Raw genomic sequence first — 21,107 nt, 5'->3', positions numbered from 1 at the left:
CAATTATTGTAAAAATTACCTAACAGAGCATGCCTTGCTGCCTTTTTAGGAACCTCTTTGGAATACAGACACACACATACACACACAATTTACTGGATTACTGCAATTTCAGAGGCAGGAAACCTGACATGGTGAGATACAGTATGTTAATGTGGGGAGGGGAGAATATTAAGAAGCTTTAGGAAGATACTAAGCCTAGATCTTTCCTTTGAAAGTTTTTATATGTCATTTTTTTCTTTGTAAAAATGTTTCCAAAATTCATTTGCTCAGTATTTACTTAAAAGAAGTTAACTTAAAACATTTGTTTTACTGTAAGCACGTCATGCATGTTCTCTTGGTTCAAGGATAAAATTAAAACAAGATATCCTCTGTAAAGCAAATATATTTATTATGCACTTTCATATACATAGGGATTTTTGCTTAATATAATACAAGGAATAAAATAAAACTTTTACAATGTGAAATTCAATGTACATTTTAGGCTATTTACAGACCCCAAACCAAGGGAAAAATTAAAAAAGAAAAAGCATTTGTCTGCAACTACATTTGCTGAGAAGTGTAAATGGAGGACATTAAAGTAAAACAAACATTTGCATAGGCAAACAATATTGGAAAAAGTACTTACTCCTGTTTTTTAAGCAGTGAACTATTTTTGGTGAGGACTCCGGCAGGCATGGGGGTGAAGGTGAGGGACACAACATAACTGGCTGTACTTTGCAGGACACACTGAGTTCTGGTCAATTTTCCTTCCGAAACTTTTCCTACAAACATGGAGAGTTTATTTTTCATTGCTGTATTTTTTTTTTATCACTTCCTTTACTGTCAGTACATGACTGTTAGGGAAGGAGCACACATGGAATGGTATAAAACTGTTATAAAGCACATGGCATCATGGTTGTGTCGTGATTTACAAAATTTAAACCTTTTTATTTAAAAAATAGCTATTTAGGAGTTTTATATTTGCGGGACTATTTTTACTCTCTTACTGGAGCAGAAGCTATTGTCAGTCCTAGTATTAAATAAATCCCTAAGGAAAACAAATAAGCAAAGCAGGGCATCTTTGGCCCCCTTATCATCCTTATTCTAACTGAAAGCCATTGCTGTTCTATTCCAAAATTTAATTAATATAAAAACATCCAGAGGAATATTTACTTTTGAAAATCACATTTGTCCAACAGGTTCTCTTCCTACCAACTGTTTCAAGTGTATATAGTATGGTTATGAAAACAATTAGCTTTTCAGAAAACAAACTCCTTATGCAATGAGTTGTATCTTTGCCCTTTGGCCACAAGGTGCATTTTTGTAAAAATAATAAAATTAAATAAATATAAATCCAATAATTCAAGGTTTAATAGGAAAACTGGCAGCTTTCAGGGTTCTCTTTCTAAAGAAAAATACACCTAACAAGAAATTGGAGCTTCAGCTTCTAAAATTATGTAAATGTACTGTATTGGAGATATGAGTAAAGTTGGTTCTAATAATAGGATGTGTTCATATTATTTAACAGAATCATTAACACTTTTAAGGCTACTTTGCAAGAGTCCTATTAAGTGTATTTAATAAATGTCCCATGGGGACAAAAATTCAATACTTGAAACGTTCACATTTGAGTTATCAATATTGCCATGTCAACCTTAATGTTGATTGAATGTATCAACTTATCTCCTATTCTTGATTATGACTCACTGATGACATAAACACATGAGTTTGGCTGACTTTAAAAAACAGAAGCAAAAGTAAAAGCCTTACAGGAAGATCAAGTGAAACATTTATCACAACCAAGCACACATTTCTATTTCTGTGAACAATGTATCATGTATATGTCCTTCATATATGAAGATGACATTACTGACCTCAGTTACTAAGACATTTTCTAAAGATTTTTTCCAGTAATAGCAATGATTTTGTGCTGAATCTCCAAATCGCTTTCCTTATTCCTCCTTATCAACAACACAAGGAAAGAACAGAATTTCTGAGTTTTGTAAGATCCCAGGGCTTTTTCAAAGATCAAACCTACAACCTTGGTTTCTAAACAATAAATTTTAACCTTTCTGGACATGCACACAACCCACTAAGCTAGCTCAATTGGTTTAGAGTCCATCCAGAAGGCCAAGGCTGTGGGTCACATGCTCATTTGAGTGGTCAACTTTGTTTTCCTTGGTTACAAGATTTCATCCTTAACCCTGGCATCCATCATTCTGGGAGAGATTGTCCAAAGAGGAAAACAGGAAAGAGTATGTGGACAGAAAAGCGCAAATCCATCACTACCATTTATCAAATGGCAATAAAAAAATACACCTGTGCTATGGCCGATAGGTTAGTGGTGTCATCTGAGAAGGAAAACACATATTATATTCATCAAAAATATTCATCCAACTAATTACTAAAATTGATCCAACTGATTTGAGTGGGGGCTGTTTCGGTCATGCAGTGATTTACAAAATAGAAACAACTGAAAAAGAAGCCAGCATCACAATTTACAGTAGTAGATTATATTTTATTTAACTGGATGGAGGAGAGAAGGGTAGTCGGATTGTTCAGGGATCAAAAATCTACCCTCAGCTAGACAGGTGCATCTCCCACTACCACATGCCTCTGAGGCCTGGCTCTATCCCCGAGAATTTTCACGTCTCAGGAACGATCGTCTGTCTTCTTGCAGGTGAAATGACAAGTGAGTGGAAGGTGAAACTGCATCCCAGTAAATGAAACAGAACTTTGTTCTGCCTATAGTCTGTGTGTGTGTTTTCTTTTCTTTCTTTTTTCTTTTTTTTTTTTTCTGACACCTTTAGCCGAAAATTAGGAGGATTCTACTGGGAAATCCAAATTTAAACTACTTAGAGCAGCTCCCTAAAATACTAGACTTTTAAAAAATCTTTCATGAAACTACTTTTTCACCTCGATATGGCATTAAGTAGAAACACATTTTTAACCAATGCTGAAGGTGTAGTGAACGTAAAATAGCTGCATGACTTATTTTATTGAGTGACATTTTTAAGAATACAGGAAACAAGCCATACACTACAACAAGGCAAATACGACGGAAACAATATGCTTAAGTTTCGTCGGCCACAGAAAGAAAAAAATAAATACAACGAACACTGCCTTTTCATGTATATTTGATCATGGCACATGCACATTTCTCAAATCTTAACTTAAAATACTTTACTCAAAATTTTTTTTAGCTTTTATCAGGGAACTGCAGTATATATCTGCATTTTTTTTTTTAAAAAGTGCTTATTCTTGGGTAGTGAATACAAAGCACACAAAATGAAATTTTTTAAGCACAGAGGGTTACACTGAGAAGGCAGCCTTACTATTTAGGCACATTACAGTATTTAAGGTAACTGTACTGCAGATATCACATTCTTCATTCTTTTTTTCAGCAAATCAACAGGCATTTTATGTTTTCATCCAGTAGCTGAAGAATCACTCCGATCACGATGTCTTCTGTTTCACAGAATAGGAAACTGATGAAAAAGTTAAAAACAAAATTAATTTCTATATTTATTATATAACTACATCTAGTTTTAAAACCCTACCTAAGAATATTTATATATATTTACTATGTAAAGCACAAAAGTAGACCTATTTGAGATTCATTATTTAATGTATGAATCACTTTTAAAGATTCCACAAACTGTTTACCTTAATTCATGTGTTTTACTGTATAATATATATCCACACTTAACCTTTACAAAAGACAGAATGAGAGTTGGAGGGCTGTACCCTCAGAACTAAATATTTTTAAAATAAATCACATTGGAAAATGCATTAACTATTTTTAGACAAATTATTGTTGAATGAGATTTGCCCCGCCGTCCGTAGATTCACATTGAAGGGTGTTTATTATTAGAAGGTATAGGAAATGTATTTATAATAATGTTTTACCTAAAACATTCCTAAAATATATCTCCAAAGACAAAAAAGCAAAAGAAAGATTTCAAGTTTGTTAAAGAAAAGAGTACAATTTTGCCAGAGGATAAAATATGATTAAGCAAAGTGGGATCAATATACTTGTAATACAAGTTAGCAAAAATTCTTAATGAAATCTCTAAATTTATCTCAAATATGAGAAATGTACTTCTGAAAAAGTATCCACAATATAAAATTATGCATCTGTTTTCCCATTAACTTCCCCCATGTAATGAGTGTAGCATCCACTGTACTGAAAAGGAGAAAAAACGTTTTTATTTAATATATAACTTTATTTTGAGGTTGAAACATTTAATTCTTATGTCTAAATATACTGGGTCCTAAATACCCTCTTGCCAATACATCCATTTGTCATCTTTCCACACCTATTCTTGTTATGTGTAAATTTTACTTGGAAGATTCTTAAGAGATCTGTCATAATAAAAATTACCTTTTATGATCAAATCTTTTATTTCTTCCAGGGTGAAAAAGAGGAAGGAAATTAACTTTCACTAACTACCTATTAAGCACTATATACACTATATCCAAACCCAAAAGGGAGTATTACTGAACTAGCCTCCACCTCTGTTACCATCAAAGAACTTTTAAGAGGGGAAATGACTGTATAGGAAGGAATTCTTAATCTGAGATCCATAAATAGCATATTCATCCACCCACCCACACACTCATTCACTTATTCTACACATTTCTAGTGAGAAACTACTATAGGTCCAAGCAGTATTGCAAGTACATGGAATACAGTGGTGAACAAAAGATAAAAATCCCTACTCTCACAAAGCTTACATTTCAGTAGAGAGGAGACAAATAATAAGTATAATAATAAATAAAATATATAAAGCACGTTAAATAATAAGTACTGTAGCTTATGTAAAGCAGCAAAGGGGGAAAGGGAGTGCGGGAGGTGAGAGAATTCAAATTCCAAAGAGTGACCAGGGAGGGTGTTGCTGAGAAGACAGGAATAGAGGTGAGCCGAGGCAACCGGCCGTGTGGATTGGGGAAAAGAGTATTCTAAGTAGAGGGAACTATACTTTGGACATTTATTCGTTATGTTGATGAAATGTTACCTTTTATAATGGTGTTTCCTTCTTATAATTGAAACTTGGGTCAGAACCCTCAATCTGAAGCTTCAGGGCTTGTTTAAGGCTTAATTCCGTCTCTGAGGAAGGATACCCTTCTAACACTTCCTGATGCCCTCTGTCTTGTATTGTTCGTGGGACTGAAACCCTACCAAGAAAAACCTGGTTGCTCTGAAGATGATAATTTGGATTTGTCATGATTCCGTTTCTCTTCTTCTGTTCCCCACTTTGTTGGTGAATAAGAAACTGCTGCTGCGATCGACCGATTTCTTGCTGAGCTGAGGGTATCATAATTTTGCACTGCGGTTCTGCTGGCATCTGCTTAGATGGTGCACTAGTCCCAGATTTGGCGGTAGGTCCTCTTTTATCAAACTGAGTCATTTCATATTCTAGAACCTTTGGCTGTGAAGGATTGTTTTGTTTAGCTTTTTTCCCAGCTGACCCAGATTTGTTGGAATTGTCTGATTTCCCCCCTTTATTTGTTTTAGTTGACTTCAAACTGGGCTTTACTTGGCTCCACTCGAACTCACTGCTCGGTGAGTGATGGCTCTGTCCCAAGGACTGTGTGGTGGACGACGGCGAAACAATTGACTGTCGACTTCTACTGCGCGGCAATGAATGCTGCTGAATTTGTTCTGTAAATGACAAGCTGTGAAAGCTGTCAATTGGCACTGTTTGAGCGGTTGCTGTAGATGAAGTAGTTCTCAAAGATGAATTTTTTGAGCTTTTCAGGGAATTATTCGACAATGACGACTTCTGCCGATCAACTGTTGAGTCCGGCGACTCTGAGGGAGAACTGAATGCGTGAGCAGGCCCATTGGGTAACCCACGCAGCGAAGGCTGCACGTCCCCTCCGCCAGTACTGCCAGAGCTATTTGATTTAATGGTTAGTGACTGCATTTTTGAAGACACTGACTGTAGCGGCTTCTGCTCCATTGTGTGGACAGGAGATGGAGAGCAGCCATTCAAACTGGATGCACCATATTTTTCTAATAACTTAATTATTTGAGAATGTCCATTTTTGGCTGCAACACGCATAGCGGTGCGTCCAAATTGATCAGCATGGTTTGGGTCGGCACCATGCTCTAATAAAACCTGCACGACATCGATGTGCCCTTCCTGGGCTGCAATGCAGAGCGCAGTTGCACCTTGGTTACAGGTATGGTCCACCACGGCGCCATGCTCGATCAGAAGCTGCACCACTTTTACGTGGCCCTGCCAGGCTGCAGACTGCAGAGCAGAGCGCTTTTCATTGTCTGCAGCATTGACATCAGCATGGTAGGTGATGAGAACCTGCACCATTTCTAAATGGCCCTGCCAGCAGGAAACATGCAGTGCTGTCCTTCCTTCAGCATCACTTGCTTCTACATTTGCGCCATTTTCTAAAAAATATTCAGCCATTGTAAGTTGATTTTCTAAGGCCAAAATATAAAGTGTAGGCCTCCCATCAGCATCTTTGTAGTTCACATCAGCTCCATGGCTAAAAAGTAACTCAACAATGTCCCTGTGTCCTTCTAATGCAGCAACCCGCAGTGCATTTCTTCCATCATAACCTCTTTGATCAATGTTGGATTTATTTTCCAGTAATATTTGAACACAATCATAATGACCCTCTTGCGAAGCTAATATGAAAGGTATCCGCCCATCATTATCAATCTCATTTGTTCTAGCACCTTGTTCAATAAGTGCTTCACATATTAATCTGTGACCTTCAAAAGCTGCCATGTGCAATGGTGTCCATCCAGCATCATCCCTGTGATTTTCATCTAACCCCCTATCCAGCAGAGTACGTACTACTTCAACATTTCCTTGGGCTGAAGCTATGCTGAGGACTGTCCTCCCTTCACTGTCAATGCTGTCCACAGCAGCACCCCAAAACAGAAGCGTGTTTACAACCGAAGCATGACCCATAGAAGCTGCTGCTAACAGGGGTGTACGACCATTGTTATCTGTATGGTCGACATCTGCCCCACCCTCTAGAAGCAAGTCAACCACATCGACGTGTCCTTCATAGGCGGCCACCAGCAGTGGAGTCATGCCGTCTTTATCACAATGATCCACTTCAGCACCTCGATCGATTAAAAGGCTAACGACCGATGCATGTCCTTTACTTGCAGGCACACAAAGTGCAGCCACAGAGAGTGCAGTCCTGCCATCGACATCCTCGTGATTCACTTCTGCTCCGTGGTCCAGCAGGTGTTCCACGATCTCTCTATGTCCCATGTAGGCTGCTGCTATCAGAGCAGTTCGACCTTCGTTATCAGCTTTGTTGACTTCAGCACCATGTTGTAGCAAGTTCAGTACAATATCCTCATGTCCTCCCCAGGCTGCTGCTCTCAGAGCTGTTCGGCTATCGGCATCTGCACAGTCCACTTTTACGCCAGCATACAGCAGTGCAGAAACAACCTCAGTATGACCACCCCAAGCAGCAGACCTTAATGCTGTCCAACCATCCTGATCAGTATGATTAATATTTGCTCCACAACCAATCAAACAATTAACCACCTTGGTATGTCCTTGTCTAGCAGCTAGGGTAAGTGGTGTGTGTCCGTGAGCATCTTCAATCTCTAAATCTGCTCCCCTAGAGACGAGTAAATTCACTACATCAAGGTTGCCACTGTAAGCAGCATTAGCCAGTAATGTTCTCCCATTTGAATCACACTGATTTACTGAAGCTCCATTATCTAATAATGTCCGAATGGAATCCTCTCTCTCTAAGGCTTGTCGGACTATGCATGACGTGCGATCATCTTCACTGTTGACGTGAGCACCAGCTTTCACCAACAGCTGTAGCACTTCTTGTTCCTTGGGTATTAAAGTAGACAGGGAGTCTCTGACAGGTGTACCATTCCATATCATCCACAGAGCTAACTCAGCTGTCTCTAACTGTAAGTTTGAATTAATTAAGTGCAATGCAAATTCTTGTGCTTCCAAGGGTGTTAAATTCTTGGCTTGACAGGTATAACTCATAGCCAACATTCGGTGTCCTTCTGCTGCATTACATAAATACTTCTGAGTGCAATGTTTCACATCCAGAAGCCACTCTGCAAAACTATAGTGAAACAGTATTTTAGTATTTCCTAGTCCATCAACAAGAAGTTTGGAGAGGACATCTAACTTGCGTTGAAAGTCTTCCAAGGTTAATGACATATTTTTGGTCCATACTGCATGATATAATTCCGTTATGGTCAGAGGTCGGCAGGCTGCAAGAATCACATTCAAGATAGGCTGAACCTTTGCAAACTGTTTTCTTACAAAAAGTCTTTGACACAGCCATAGATACAGACCGTTTAGAGTTCCTGGGATGTCACGAATCTCTCTTAACATAATAAAATTTTCTACAACTCCATCGAGAACTCGTTCTAGATAAAGAAAGCATCCGCTGCTTTTAATGTGCAATTGATTTAACATCTCTGCAGTTTCTTTTGTGAGGTGTTGTCGCAAAGCTTCCTCTTGATCTAAACGATGAAGAATGTACTGCTGAACATCCTTAACGATATATGCCTTCCGAAGGTCATCTAAACTTATTTTACGAAAACCTAAGGACAAAAAAGTAGATGTCAACTGAAAATGATTATCAAAGTTGCCGTATATTCAAAGAGAATATCTTCAACATGTGACAAACTGAGAAGCGAATAAATCAACAATAAGTCAATTAATACTAATAAACAAGTCAATAAATAGCTAGAAGCATATGAATCAGTTTTCATTTCCTTCTGGGAAAACACACTGATGGCATATAAACGATTTCATTTTCCTATCCACAAATGGAACTATTTTTTATTCATTTAGTGGCTCAGTGCTCCTTTCAACTTCAATGTTAAAAAATACTAAGCTGAGCACTAGACATCTTACATACATATCCAAGCACAACGGGAAGATTTTCTGATCCCCCAAATGATTAGGAAAAAAAGTTGCAGAAGACATAAATAAGGTTTGTTTGTTTTTATAAGCTGATCTTTTCCATGTGAAAAATTTACATATTTCTATCCACATAACTGGATGTCCACTAGTCTTAATTATGGAATTGAATATTTGCAGATAGTTAGAATATCATCTGTCACTGCCTTTAAATTACATTATTTTACATGTTACCAAATTAAAATAATTAAATCTTAGATTGTCAATAAACAACTTGACTCTGAAGATGCAACTTGGTCAAATTATGCTAACAAAAATTCAGCATTGTGAAAATAAAACAACTTAATAAACCTCAAACCAACCCCAAAACACACTAGTTAACAGCTATTCAAAACTCACTTTAAGTTCTTTAAAGGGAACCATAATTTCATTTTCCAAAGGGAGATGATATCCTGTTTTATAGACATGGGTTTATTAGACAATTGTGTAATTCATCTTCCAGAAGAAGAAACTGCTGAGTGAATGAACTCTCTTAAGAGGAATAAATCTAGAAATTCAGCAAAGATTAATGATGGTCAATTAACACTGAGTAAAATATTCTTCCTCAATTGAATACAACAAATGTATACATCACCCACTATATGCCAGGTACTATGTGAGGAGGTGAAATTTTCATTCTGTGGTAGAAGTGAGTGAGGAGCAAGGCAATGATGTGAGTAGATCTGCATTCTGAAAGACTATCCTAACATCACTAAAGATGAAAAGCTGGAGTGAGTCAACACTAGAGGCAAAACCTTTATAGAGGCTGTGATAAAATCTACTCAAGAATCAATAAAAACCTCAACAACCAAAGCAGTGGCAGCAACAGATAAAAATAAAAGTGGGATTTGGAAATTACTAATAAGAGCTGGATTGCACAGAGCTTATTAAGTGTGGAGAAGGAAAGAGAACAGGAGCCAAAATTGACATTCATTTCTTGTATGGCCAACAAGATCGAAAAAGAGACCATTTAAGGACAAATAACAGGTTTGGAGAGAAAGTTGATAAATTCAGTTTTGTGATACTAATCTTGAATTACCTGCATGAAATGGAGAAATTTATTGAAAAACACAACCTACCAAGAATGACACATGAAGAAATAACAAATTTGCATACCTCTAAATCTATAAAAAATGGAAACTGTAATTATATATATTTACATACATACAGTTGATTGATTAAACATATAACTGATTAGTCTCAACAGAATTAATTTTAAAAGATAAATTTTAATTACAAAAAAAAAGATACTCCTGATGTGAAGAATTTAAAACATGCCTAGAAATGTATAACATTCTACATTTATCAGTGATATGAGATAACTTGCTTCCAAACCTTTACTGTGTGTTCATTTGCTTTTGACTTTATAAATTCATTCAAACAATTTAAGCTGGAAAATACCTGGCATGTTGCTAATAAAAAGGATTTTAAGAAATAATAACTACCTTACGTTGTACAGTGTTTTAAAGTTTCCAAACTGATCTTGTAGATAATGATTTGCATGAAAGATCATATTGCCCATCATGAATAACTATCTATAATTTAAACCTATGTAACTAAGATACCATGATGGAAACTTGAGGTAATTAAGACAGAATCTAGGCTAACCTTTCACAATAACAGGTTTGGTTCCTAAGAAAGAAATATAAGAGATCAACACTTATTGAGAGTCAATTATTTTTAAAGCAGCACTTTCAGTACTCATCATACATGATATTTCTTTTTACGTCAAGCTTCTGAGATAAGCTGCACCTGCCAATTCTAATTTGGAATGCCTACTTCTCAATTCAAAACCCATACATTTCAACTTAAAACATCAGTAGAAAGCAGAAATGTGTAACACGTATGTAAGGAACACTGAAAAAAATTTTTAAAAAGTTGAGTTAGTGAAAAAACTGTTATGTTCATGGACAGAAAGAAAGCATATTTTAAATGTCAAACTCTTCCTAAATTTTAACCAAATTTAATAATTTTTTGTTTACATCATTGGTAGTTATAGTTTTTAAAAGCAATTAAAGTCATTCTAGAGGAATAAAAATAAAAACATATTTAAGAATAATACTGATGGCAAGGACTGGAGAGTAACTGTACAAGAAAATTTAAAGTATTTAAACCAATGTGACAGTTGCATAAAAATGCCAAAAGATAGTTTAGAAGAGCAGACAGATGGTTTAGAAATGTATCAATAACACACACACACCTATGCACATATACCTACACTTAATATACCATAAAAGAAGTACTGACAAACTAGTGGTAAAAGGAGTCAATGAATAGTGCCGAGAAAATTTGTGATTTGATAAAGTATCTAAGTTAGTCTTATTTCACACCACTCTGTACAATATTACTATAAGGATAAAAATCACTAAATGTGAAAATAAGAATATACAATAGTAAAGGACAATACACGAGAGTGCATATAATGGACTTCAAAAGAATTACTACAATTTTAAAAAGCTGAAGAAAATACAAAGAATAGAAAATTATGAAATAAAAGCCCTCTTAATAATCAATAAGAATATCACTAACTTCCTGGAGAAAACCTATGTAAAGGTGAGAAAGTAATAATTCACAGAAAAAAAAAGACAAATTGATAAAATAAGCATAAGGGAGGAGAATTCAATAGTAAAGAAGTGTAAATAAAAATGAGATACAACTTTTCACACATTAAATCTACAAATCTGAAAATATATAATTCAATCCTTGTGGAAGTTCCAGGAAACCAACACTCTCACGTAGAAATGTATGACATATATCTTTCTGGAAAGCAATTTGAAAATATGTATTCATAACCTCAGTAATATTTTTCAATGTTTACTCCCAAATTCCAGATCTATCATCAACAGAAATGTGGTTCAATGCTTCTAACAGCACAGCATTTTTAATAATCAACAGCATTTTAGAAGAAGGAATATGGTAAAAGGACGAGGCCATACTCAGTGCCTCCTTATTCCTTCTGGGTTCACAGCTTTTTCCACCAAGACGTAGCTCAAAGAAACATGAATTCACTCATTTGCTTTGTTCCAAGCTCTGCTCTAGATGCTGAGGAGATACAATGGTGGACAAGACAAGCAAATCTATTCTTATGCGGGCTATAACCTAGTGGAGGAGACACAAGTAAGAAAAGAAATACAAAATATAAACAATTTTATATAGTAATAAGACATAGGAAGAAAAGTGTGTGACTAAGTAGTTGAGGTGGCAAAAACAGAAATAAGATAGAAAAATATAGTGAAGCCTGCACAAAACTGGTATTTGAGCAGAGATCGAAATGTTAAGACCGTAAGAAGTTCAGGAGAAGATGATTGCACTCAGAGGGAACATCAAGAGCAAGCCCCTAAAAAGCAGAAAACGCAGCTCTGAAAATAACAAATGTTAACTGGCGAAAATACAGAGAAAAGGGAAACCTCAAACGTTGTCGGCAGAAGCGTAAATTATTTCAAGTACACTAGATAGCAGTTTAGCAAAATTAACTAAAGCTCAAAGCTGTACACACTCTATTCTCTAGTAATTCTGTTTGGGTTTATAATGTAAACCTTCAGCACATGTGCACAAGATGTGTTCAAGGATGTTCATGAAGCAATAATGAAAAACTGAAATACTTAAATGTCCATGAGTAGGTAATGGGAAAACTGGATATTTATCCATAGGAAGGAATAACATACAGCAGTTAAAACCAATGAACTGGGTTTACAAGTAGTAACAGGAATAGTGCTCAAAAACAATGCTTGCTAAACATCATTCTCAATGGTGAAAAACTGGAAGCATTCCCTCTAAGATCAGGAGCAACACAAGGATGTCCACTCTCTCCACTACTATTCAACATAGTTCTGGAAGTCCCTGCCACAGCAATCAGAGAAGAAAAAGAAATAAAAGGAATCCAAATTGGAAAAGAAGAAGTAAAACTGTCACTGTTTGCAGATGACATGATACTATACATAGAAAATCCTAAAGATGCTACCAGAAAACTACTTGAGCTAATCAATGAATTTGGTAAAGCTGCAGGCTACAAAATTAACACACAGAAATCTCTTGCATTTCTATACACTAACAATGAAAGATCAGAAAAAAAATTAAGGAAACAATCCCATTCACCATTGCAACAAAAAGAATAAAATACCTAGGAATAAACCTAACTAAGGAGGTAAAAGACCTGTACTCAGAAAACTATAAGACACTAATGAAAGAAATCAAAGATGACACAAATGGATGGAGAGATATACCATGTTCTTGCATTGGAAGAATCAACATTGTGAAAATGACTATGTTACCCAAAGCAATTTACAGATTCAATGCAATCCCTATCACATTACCAATGGCATTTTTCACAGAACTAGAACAAGAAATTTTATGATTTGTATGGAGACACAAAAGACCCCAAACAGCCAAAGCAATCTTGAGAAGGAGAGACAGGAGTTGGTGGAATCAGGCTTCCTGAACTCAAACTATACTACAAGGCTACAGTGATCAAGACAGTATGGTACTGGCACAAAAACAAAATATAGATCAATGGAACAGGATAGAAAGCCCAGAGATAAACTATGGTCAACTAATCTATGACAAAGGAGGCAAGGATATACAATAGAGAAAAGACAGCCTCTTCAATAAGTGGTGCTGGGAAAACTGGACAGCTACATGGAAAAGAAAGAAATTAGAACACTCCCTAACACCATACACAAAAATAAACTCAAAATGGATTAAAGACCTAAATGTAAGGTCAGACACTATGAAACTCTTAGAGGAAAACCTAGGAAGAACATTCTCTGACATAAGTCACAGCAAGATCTTTTTTGACCCACCTCCTAGAGTAATGGAAATAAAAACAAAAATAAATAAGTGGGACCTAAAGAAACTTCAAAGCTTTTGCACAGCAAAGGAAACTGTAAGCAAGATGCAAAGACAACCTTCAGAATGAGAGAAAATATCTGCAAACAAATCAACAGAGAGGATTAATCTCCAAAATATATAAACAGTTCATGCAGCTCAATATTTAAAAAGCAAATAACCCAATCAAAAAATGGGCAGAAGACCTAAATAGGCATTTCTCCAAAGAAGACATACAGATGGCCAACAGGCACATGAAAAGCTGCTCAACATCACTAATTATTAGAGAAATGCAAATCAAAACGACAATGAGGTATCACCTCACACCAGTTAGAATGGGCATCATCGGAAAATCTACAAACAGTAAATGCTGGAGAGGGTGTGGAGAAAAGGGAACACGCTTGCACTGCTGGTGGGAATGTAAATTGAAGAGCTAGGATGGTGTAGGCAGTATGCATAGTTTACACTTATGTAAACTATAAAAATGCACAGAATATAAATATGAGTTGAAAGGACAGAAAATAAACTAATAATACTGGTTATCTCAAATGAAGAAGGAAAGAAATGGGATGACGTAGACGAAAAGGGGCTTCAACTTTATCTGGATGTGATGTACTAAGAGCTACATAAGTATTAGCTGTTATGCTGCTAATCCCCCAACCTTTATCAACTAGATTTTCAATAACAACAGAACAGAATAGTATCGAAAGTGCTGTTATTAGTAGCAAGGGAATCTAAAAGAGAGGGAATAAATCTGGTTAAAGGAAACCACTGTAACAAATTAGTAGGATTTCACCGTTCTGTAAAGTGTATAGACTATTTAAAAATGATATGGCTAATTAACCAATAACTTAATTATTTAATCTTCAATTACACTATAAATCCTGTGAGTGGTCCCTGTTGTATGCTCCTTTCATTTCCCATAGCACGAAGAAAAAGTGCTTTACATAATCTAACAGGAGTAACCACAACTTGATTGTGGTAGTAAAAAAAGAAAAGTAAAAAAGTATAGTCAGGAAATAAGAAAAGTAAAGGAAGAAAAAAAACTGATCATGTACTTTTATACACTGTATAGACTGTTTTCTCACATCAGAAAAGGGTTAAAAAAGGATCTAAAGAGGTAACTTAAAAGGCTGTCAACTCTGTCTCTCTTCTTAAACCAGGAAAAACGTCTTAGAGAAACAACCATTTATTTTTAAACAGGCATATTCACTACTCTCAGGATACTCAGTCTAGTTAGAAGAAATATCATATGCTGATCAGGACACATCAGCATAAAAAATGCAGCCCTATAAAAAAGCAGCTAATATGGCATGAAATACTCGTAACCTTTACTAAGGAAGTTAGATGAAGAATCTTGGGAAAAAAGGTACTATTAAATGATCTTATAATATTCTATGGCTTTTTTTTTATATACATAAATTTATTTATTTATTGGCTGTGTTGGGTCTTCGTTGCTGCACACGGGCTTTCTCTAGTTGCGGCGAGTGGGGGCTACTTTGTTGTGGAGCACAGGCTCTAGGCGCATGGGCTTCAGTAGTTGCGGCACATGGGCTCAATAGTTGTGGCTCATGGGCTCTAAAGCGCAGGCTCAACAGTTGTGGCACAGGGGCTTAGTTGCTCCGCGACATATGGGATCTTCCTGGAGCAGAGATCGAACCTGTAACCCCTGCATTGGCAGGCAGATTCTTAACCACTGCGCCACCAGGGAAGCCCTTCCATGGCTTTTTTTTAATACAACTTTGAAAAAGTACAGTTGAAAAGAGCTGACAGAACAGACAGAACAGCTGACAGAATAGCAGAAGCAATGACCAGATTTTCAACTGTGTACTCTCCTCTAAGAAAGAAACATACGTATGATTCAGTTCAATGAAAAACATTTGAGGATGGCAGGAATTACGCTTACCAGTAAACATTTTAGTCACAGCTTTGCTCTGTTTTCGGGCAGAACAGAGAAGTAATAGCCACGGTGGAAAGAACTCATGGTGACCAGCTAAAAGCTCTGCCACAGTCCCAGATAAGCTGGTAGATGTCTGTTCACCTTCGGTAACATTACACCCTTCATCCACAGAATCCACGAGCAGATAGAGGCTGTGCTGGGGAGGCTTCATTCCCAAAAGAGGGAGCAGGACACACCTGTAAAACACATCCGTATGAGCACTTGGAATGCTCATTCACTAGGATATTAAGATTTATTATCCAAACACTAGAATTACAGGTTATAAATATTGTTTTAAGAAAAAATAAATTAAGGTTCTGTAATAAAAATACTGTACAAGTTTCAAATCCTCACTTTAATGAGAATACTGGTCCTGAATAGTTCACATTTTCAGTAACAACATTTTCCACAATAAAGTGTGTGCGTGTGTGTGTGTGTGTGTGTGTGTGTGTATTAGTGATCAGCATACTTAAGGAGGGCAGTAGGAACTTGAGGAAACAAGATTTCAATATTCCTTTCCTGATTTTTTACTAATATAAAACCTTGAATTGTTTATAACAAAGCTAAAATGTGTTCAAAAGGAAAACAACAACTGGGGACCACTTAAATAATAGAAAAAATATCAAGGGTTCTCTAGAATTTAGAAGATTTTATCATCATGTCTCTCACAAAATGACTGTACTTTATCTACTTTTTCATACACAAATTTTATTTTAAAAGACTTTTCAAAGACAAGCTACGGTCTAGGTGCCATTTGATATATGTTCAAATTTCAATGTAAAGAATAAATTATTAGGTTTAATCCCACTGCAGAACACATTTCCTATTCAGATAATTTATACTGAAGTTGAATGTAACTTTTTCATAACTAAAACAATACTCATTCATTTTCAACAAATATTTACATGAGCACTCCATGCGCTGAACGAGGTGCTGAAAGATACAATGGTGAAGAGAATAGAAACCATCTAATTATGAACATGAGAAACTTACAGATAATCCTTTCTACAGCTCTCTTCTTCATCTTTCAATCCCAATAGCAACCAAGATCCAATTTATCACTAAGTCCTGTCAATATTTCTTTATAAAAATCTCTCAAATCCACCTTGGTCTGTATCCTCACCCTACTCCAAACTATTGTCACCTCTTTCACCCAGGAACCATAATAACCGACATGCCTCCAACCACTCCCCTCCAGAGTTCCTGCTGCAGCAGAGTAAACTTTTCACAATGTTGCTCCAGCCATACTAGCTTTCTTTCCATGACTTTTAATAGATTCAATTAGACAAGGGCCTTTTTGTTTGTAGTTTCCTCTGCCTGGTAAGTGCTTCCCTTCTCTCTTCATGTCATCAACTCCTCCTTGATCTTCAACTGTAAGCTTGAGAGTCACTTTCTCAAAACTGAGACCCTATAATATGCTTTCACAACATCAACTATTTCTCTTTCACAGCATTATCAAATTGGCAATGTCAAACTTACTCATTTAATGTCATTAATTCTTATTTCTCTCTTTAGAGGTTAAGCATCAAAAGAACGGGGACTATGTCAGTCTTGCTCATGAGTATAACCCCAGAACCTAGCATAATGCTGTGCCCATAGGAGATCCTAAGTAAAGACTTCACACTGTTGTAGCCTAGAATGGAAAACAAGTAACTTCAATGTAGGGTGCTCAGTGCTACCAAAAAAAAGCAGTAAAATTACTAACATTGTGGATAAGAAATGATCAACTCAAAGGAAGTAGATAAGAAAGGCAGAAAATGTCAGAGAAACATTCAAATATTAAGTGTTCAAGATGAACTAAGTTTTGAAGGACCAATTAGAATTCTCCAGGAATTGTAATAAATTTACAATAAATTTCACAGTAAGTTATAATAAAGGGAAGGCAGGGCAATCCTGGCAGAAGGAATGTGCTGAATTGAGGAAAATTTACTTTATTGTACCTTATGTATATATTTCCTCTACTATGAGAGCAAAGAAGGTTGACGAAAAACCAGTGCTATATATTTACCTATATATATAGTACATGTATACATACACAGTATATATATATATTCCTACATATAGTATATATGACATATACTATCATAATATACTATAGTAATCTCCTATAATCAGTGCCACTTGAGGGAGACCACACAGTGTGTGGGAGTGCATAGAAGGCTAACCTAACCTACTTCTGATCAGGATAGAGTAGGGGAGAAGTCAGCAAAGTTAGAAGGAGCTTAGCCAGGAGAAAGTGCTAGGGTAAGGCAACAGACACAGGAAAAAAAAAAATACAGTTGAGGCAAAAGGACATGCACAGGCTTGGAGAAGAGAAAGACCAGGGAACGGAATTGATATGTTAATATTTGTGTTTAGAACGATAACTGGCTACAGTTGAAGGAAAGCCTGAAACACCATAAGTCTAGGAAGAAAGAGTGAGATAAGAGGCCACTGCTCAGAATTTAAGGGGGAAAAAAAGAAAAAAAATCTCCATCCTGAACTATCACTAAGGCCATCACTGCTAACTTTAATTCAGTGCTTTATTTTATTTAAGTACTTAACATTTGCATCAAGCCACTTGATTCTCACAGTAACTCTTGAAGATGGGTACTATTATAATACCCATTTCCAGATGAGGGAAACAAGACACACGAGGAGAAGTCACCTATCCAAAGTTAAAGGAAGTGATTGAAGTTCAGGGTCTGGCATCAGAACCTACACAAAGGTAGATCATTCAACCTGGTTTGCCTGGGACTTTCCCAGTTTTAAGCACTAAATCCTGAGAACCAGCTATTCCTCCCTCCTTGTCCATCCCCCCCGGCCCCCCCCCCACCCCCCGTCCTGGGCAAACCAGGATGGTCAATCACCCGTAGTCTACACTCTTATCCATGACGGTCTACTGTCTATCTAAAACTAATATTATAAAAAAGGTAGTAGCAGCAGGGTCAGAATGAAGTAGACAGATCTGAGGTAAATTTGGTAGGCGAAATTGATAGGATTTGATGATTATTTCCATTCCATAGTTTACTCCAGGTTATATGTTCTTTTTCTAGTTCCTTATAATACAAACTGAAATCGTTTCATACTTCTCTTCTAATATAATCCTTCAATGTCATGAATTTCCCTCAAGTATTTTCACTATCATCCAATTCAAAATAATTTCCCTTTGATTGCTTCTTTCAAACAGGTTATTTAGAAGTGAGTAACAGAGTTTTCAAATATTTGGGGATTTCCCAGATATTTTATGTTCCTGTGTTATCATTATTTAAATTAAACTGTGATTAGATAACATACTTTGTATAACTTGCACACCTTTAAATTTATTAAGCATTGTTCTATGATCCAGAATGTCTGACTTAGTAAACATGTGAGCATTTGAAAAGACTGTGTGTGCTATTATTGGATGGGCTGTTCTAGAAATGTCAGTTAGGTCAAGTGGTGATAGTGTTGTTCAATTGTTCTATATACAACTGACCCCTGAACAACTTGGGGGTTGGGGCACTGAGCCCCTGTGCAGTTAAAAATCAGCATAATGCTATCTCTGCCTCAAAAACAAAGGAACCCATGGGCAGAAAGCTAAAACAGTCAGGTATATATTTTTTCAATTTTTTAAAATTAAGCTATATGTCTCTTTATATGTACTTGTCTTAGGAAACATATAATTAGATCTTGCATTTTTATCTAAACAAACTGCCATTTAAATTAGGATATTTACCATTTACATTTAATGTGACTATTCATATGATTCATTCTAAATCTACCATGTTCTTATAGATACCATTTTAAAATATACAAGTGTATCTGTAGGATATGTTACTAGAATTAGAGTTGCTAGCTTAAGGGGCATATCTGTGTATATTTTGACAGATATCACCAAAATGCCCTCTTTAGAAATTATATAAATATACACTCCTAACAGGTGTGGAGGAGTGCCTTTTACCCTAGCGCCTCCATAACAGTGCTTAACATTCTTTATTTTCCACAGATATGCAGAAAATGGCATCATTATACTTTTAACTGACATTTCCTTATCATGAGGTCAATCTTATTTACAAATGTCTAGGAGTTATAGTTCTTTTTCTTTAAACTGTGTCTTCACATCCTTTATCCATTTTTCCAAAAGATTAATTTTTCTCTTTTTGGTACTCTTTAGTATTAAGAAAATAATTTTGTTGCTAATATTTTCCATCATTCCTTATTTTTCTTTTGCCTTTTAAGGGCTTTTTTTTTTTTTTTTTTGAAATGTACAATTTCTTCTTTCTTACTTTTATATACTGGATAACATATCAGTCTGTTTTCTTTTATGAATTCTGAATTTTATGTTACATTTCTGAGAGGACTTCCCAACTCTAAAAGTTAAAAATATTTCTTCATGTTTTCTTCAATAGCTTTGAAAATTTTATTTTTTAATCAAATTAATTTTGACATAAGATGTAACCTAGGGTTCCAATTTTTTTGTCACATGGCTCCACTGTTATCCCCAAACTATTTACTAAATTATCTTTCTCTTATTGACTTGATTTGAAATAGCTCTCTTTTCACAGAGTAAATCCCCATATACCCTGGGTAAGTTTCATCTCATTCTGTTGTCTCATCATCTCTTTTCCAAGCATTTCTATCTCTGCTTCATGCAATTGTCTAAGTCAGGCAATTGCTCATTAATTATGTTTTTATTTAAGACAATACGTTTGGCTACAGGTTTCTTTTTGCTCCATGGCAATATTTTTCTGTGAGCATTTCTGGTGCTGTTTTTTAGACCCCTTCTCCCTACTGTTTCTGACATATATTTTTATATATCTTGTGACAGCTCTTCAATAAGATAACTTCTTTCTGGAGCAGCAACTGCAGGTTAGTGTGTCCAGTGTCCAGGCTTCTAAGAAATCTCCTATGACTCAAGAGTTACCGACATGAACAACTTCTTTGCACTTCTACTTGACTCCCCAGCCAATTAAGAAGAGAAGCTGTGGGGATGTACACAAGGCAGCCTTTCTCACCACAACCCTTCCCCATCACCCCCAAATGTCTGACTCTTGCATATGGCTCATCTGTGTGACTCATTCTCCCCAGCCCTCTTTGTTCTTCCCTTCTGCTTAACTGGGTCCAGGGAAACTTCTAGCGTAAGTCTATAACCTGTTTCCATGGTTCCAAATGAAAGCCTTTATGCTCCTGATGATGTTCAGGGTATGCCACTTATTTTAAAGAATAAATGTTCCGTCAATTTTGTCTAAATCTCAGTTCGATATTAACTTCCACATTTATCTTGAGGTTGGGGTTTATAGGTCTCTCATATTTTCACTTTCTTGCTATTAGACTACTTCCCAGGCCTTAGTCATGTTAAAACCAGAAGCCAACCTATGGCCTTAAAAATGTTTTTAAATTTTTTCTAGCCTTGACCTCACCTCTAAAACACTGACAATCCCCAAAACTGTCTATCTGCCATCTCCCTGTGGATG

The 21,107-nt window shown here is 36.1% G+C and overlaps 1 protein-coding gene across 2 annotated transcripts in view; it reads right to left on the bottom strand.

The window, feature by feature from the left end:
• Positions 1-379: 379 nt before the first annotated feature.
• The window catches only part of ANKRD50 (ankyrin repeat domain containing 50), a 40,259-nt gene continuing 19,531 nt past the window's right edge, over positions 380-21,107 (bottom strand). For both annotated transcript variants that reach the window (XM_057705473.1, XM_057705474.1), the window contains exons 3-5: positions 15,640-15,869; positions 4,998-8,548; positions 380-3,467 (exon numbers count right to left, since the gene is read on the bottom strand). In XM_057705473.1, coding sequence (XP_057561456.1) covers positions 5,001-8,548; positions 15,640-15,869 — 3,778 coding nt within the window. In that variant the 3' untranslated portion in view covers positions 380-3,467; positions 4,998-5,000. The remainder of the gene's footprint in view (positions 3,468-4,997; positions 8,549-15,639; positions 15,870-21,107) is intronic.

The sequence above is a fragment of the Hippopotamus amphibius genome, chromosome 13, assembly GCF_030028045.1.
Source record: "Hippopotamus amphibius kiboko isolate mHipAmp2 chromosome 13, mHipAmp2.hap2, whole genome shotgun sequence".
Classification (NCBI taxonomy): Eukaryota; Metazoa; Chordata; class Mammalia; order Artiodactyla; family Hippopotamidae; genus Hippopotamus; species Hippopotamus amphibius.
Note: the sequence above shows the minus strand (reverse complement) of the source record. Positions and strands in the feature narration are given on the sequence as shown.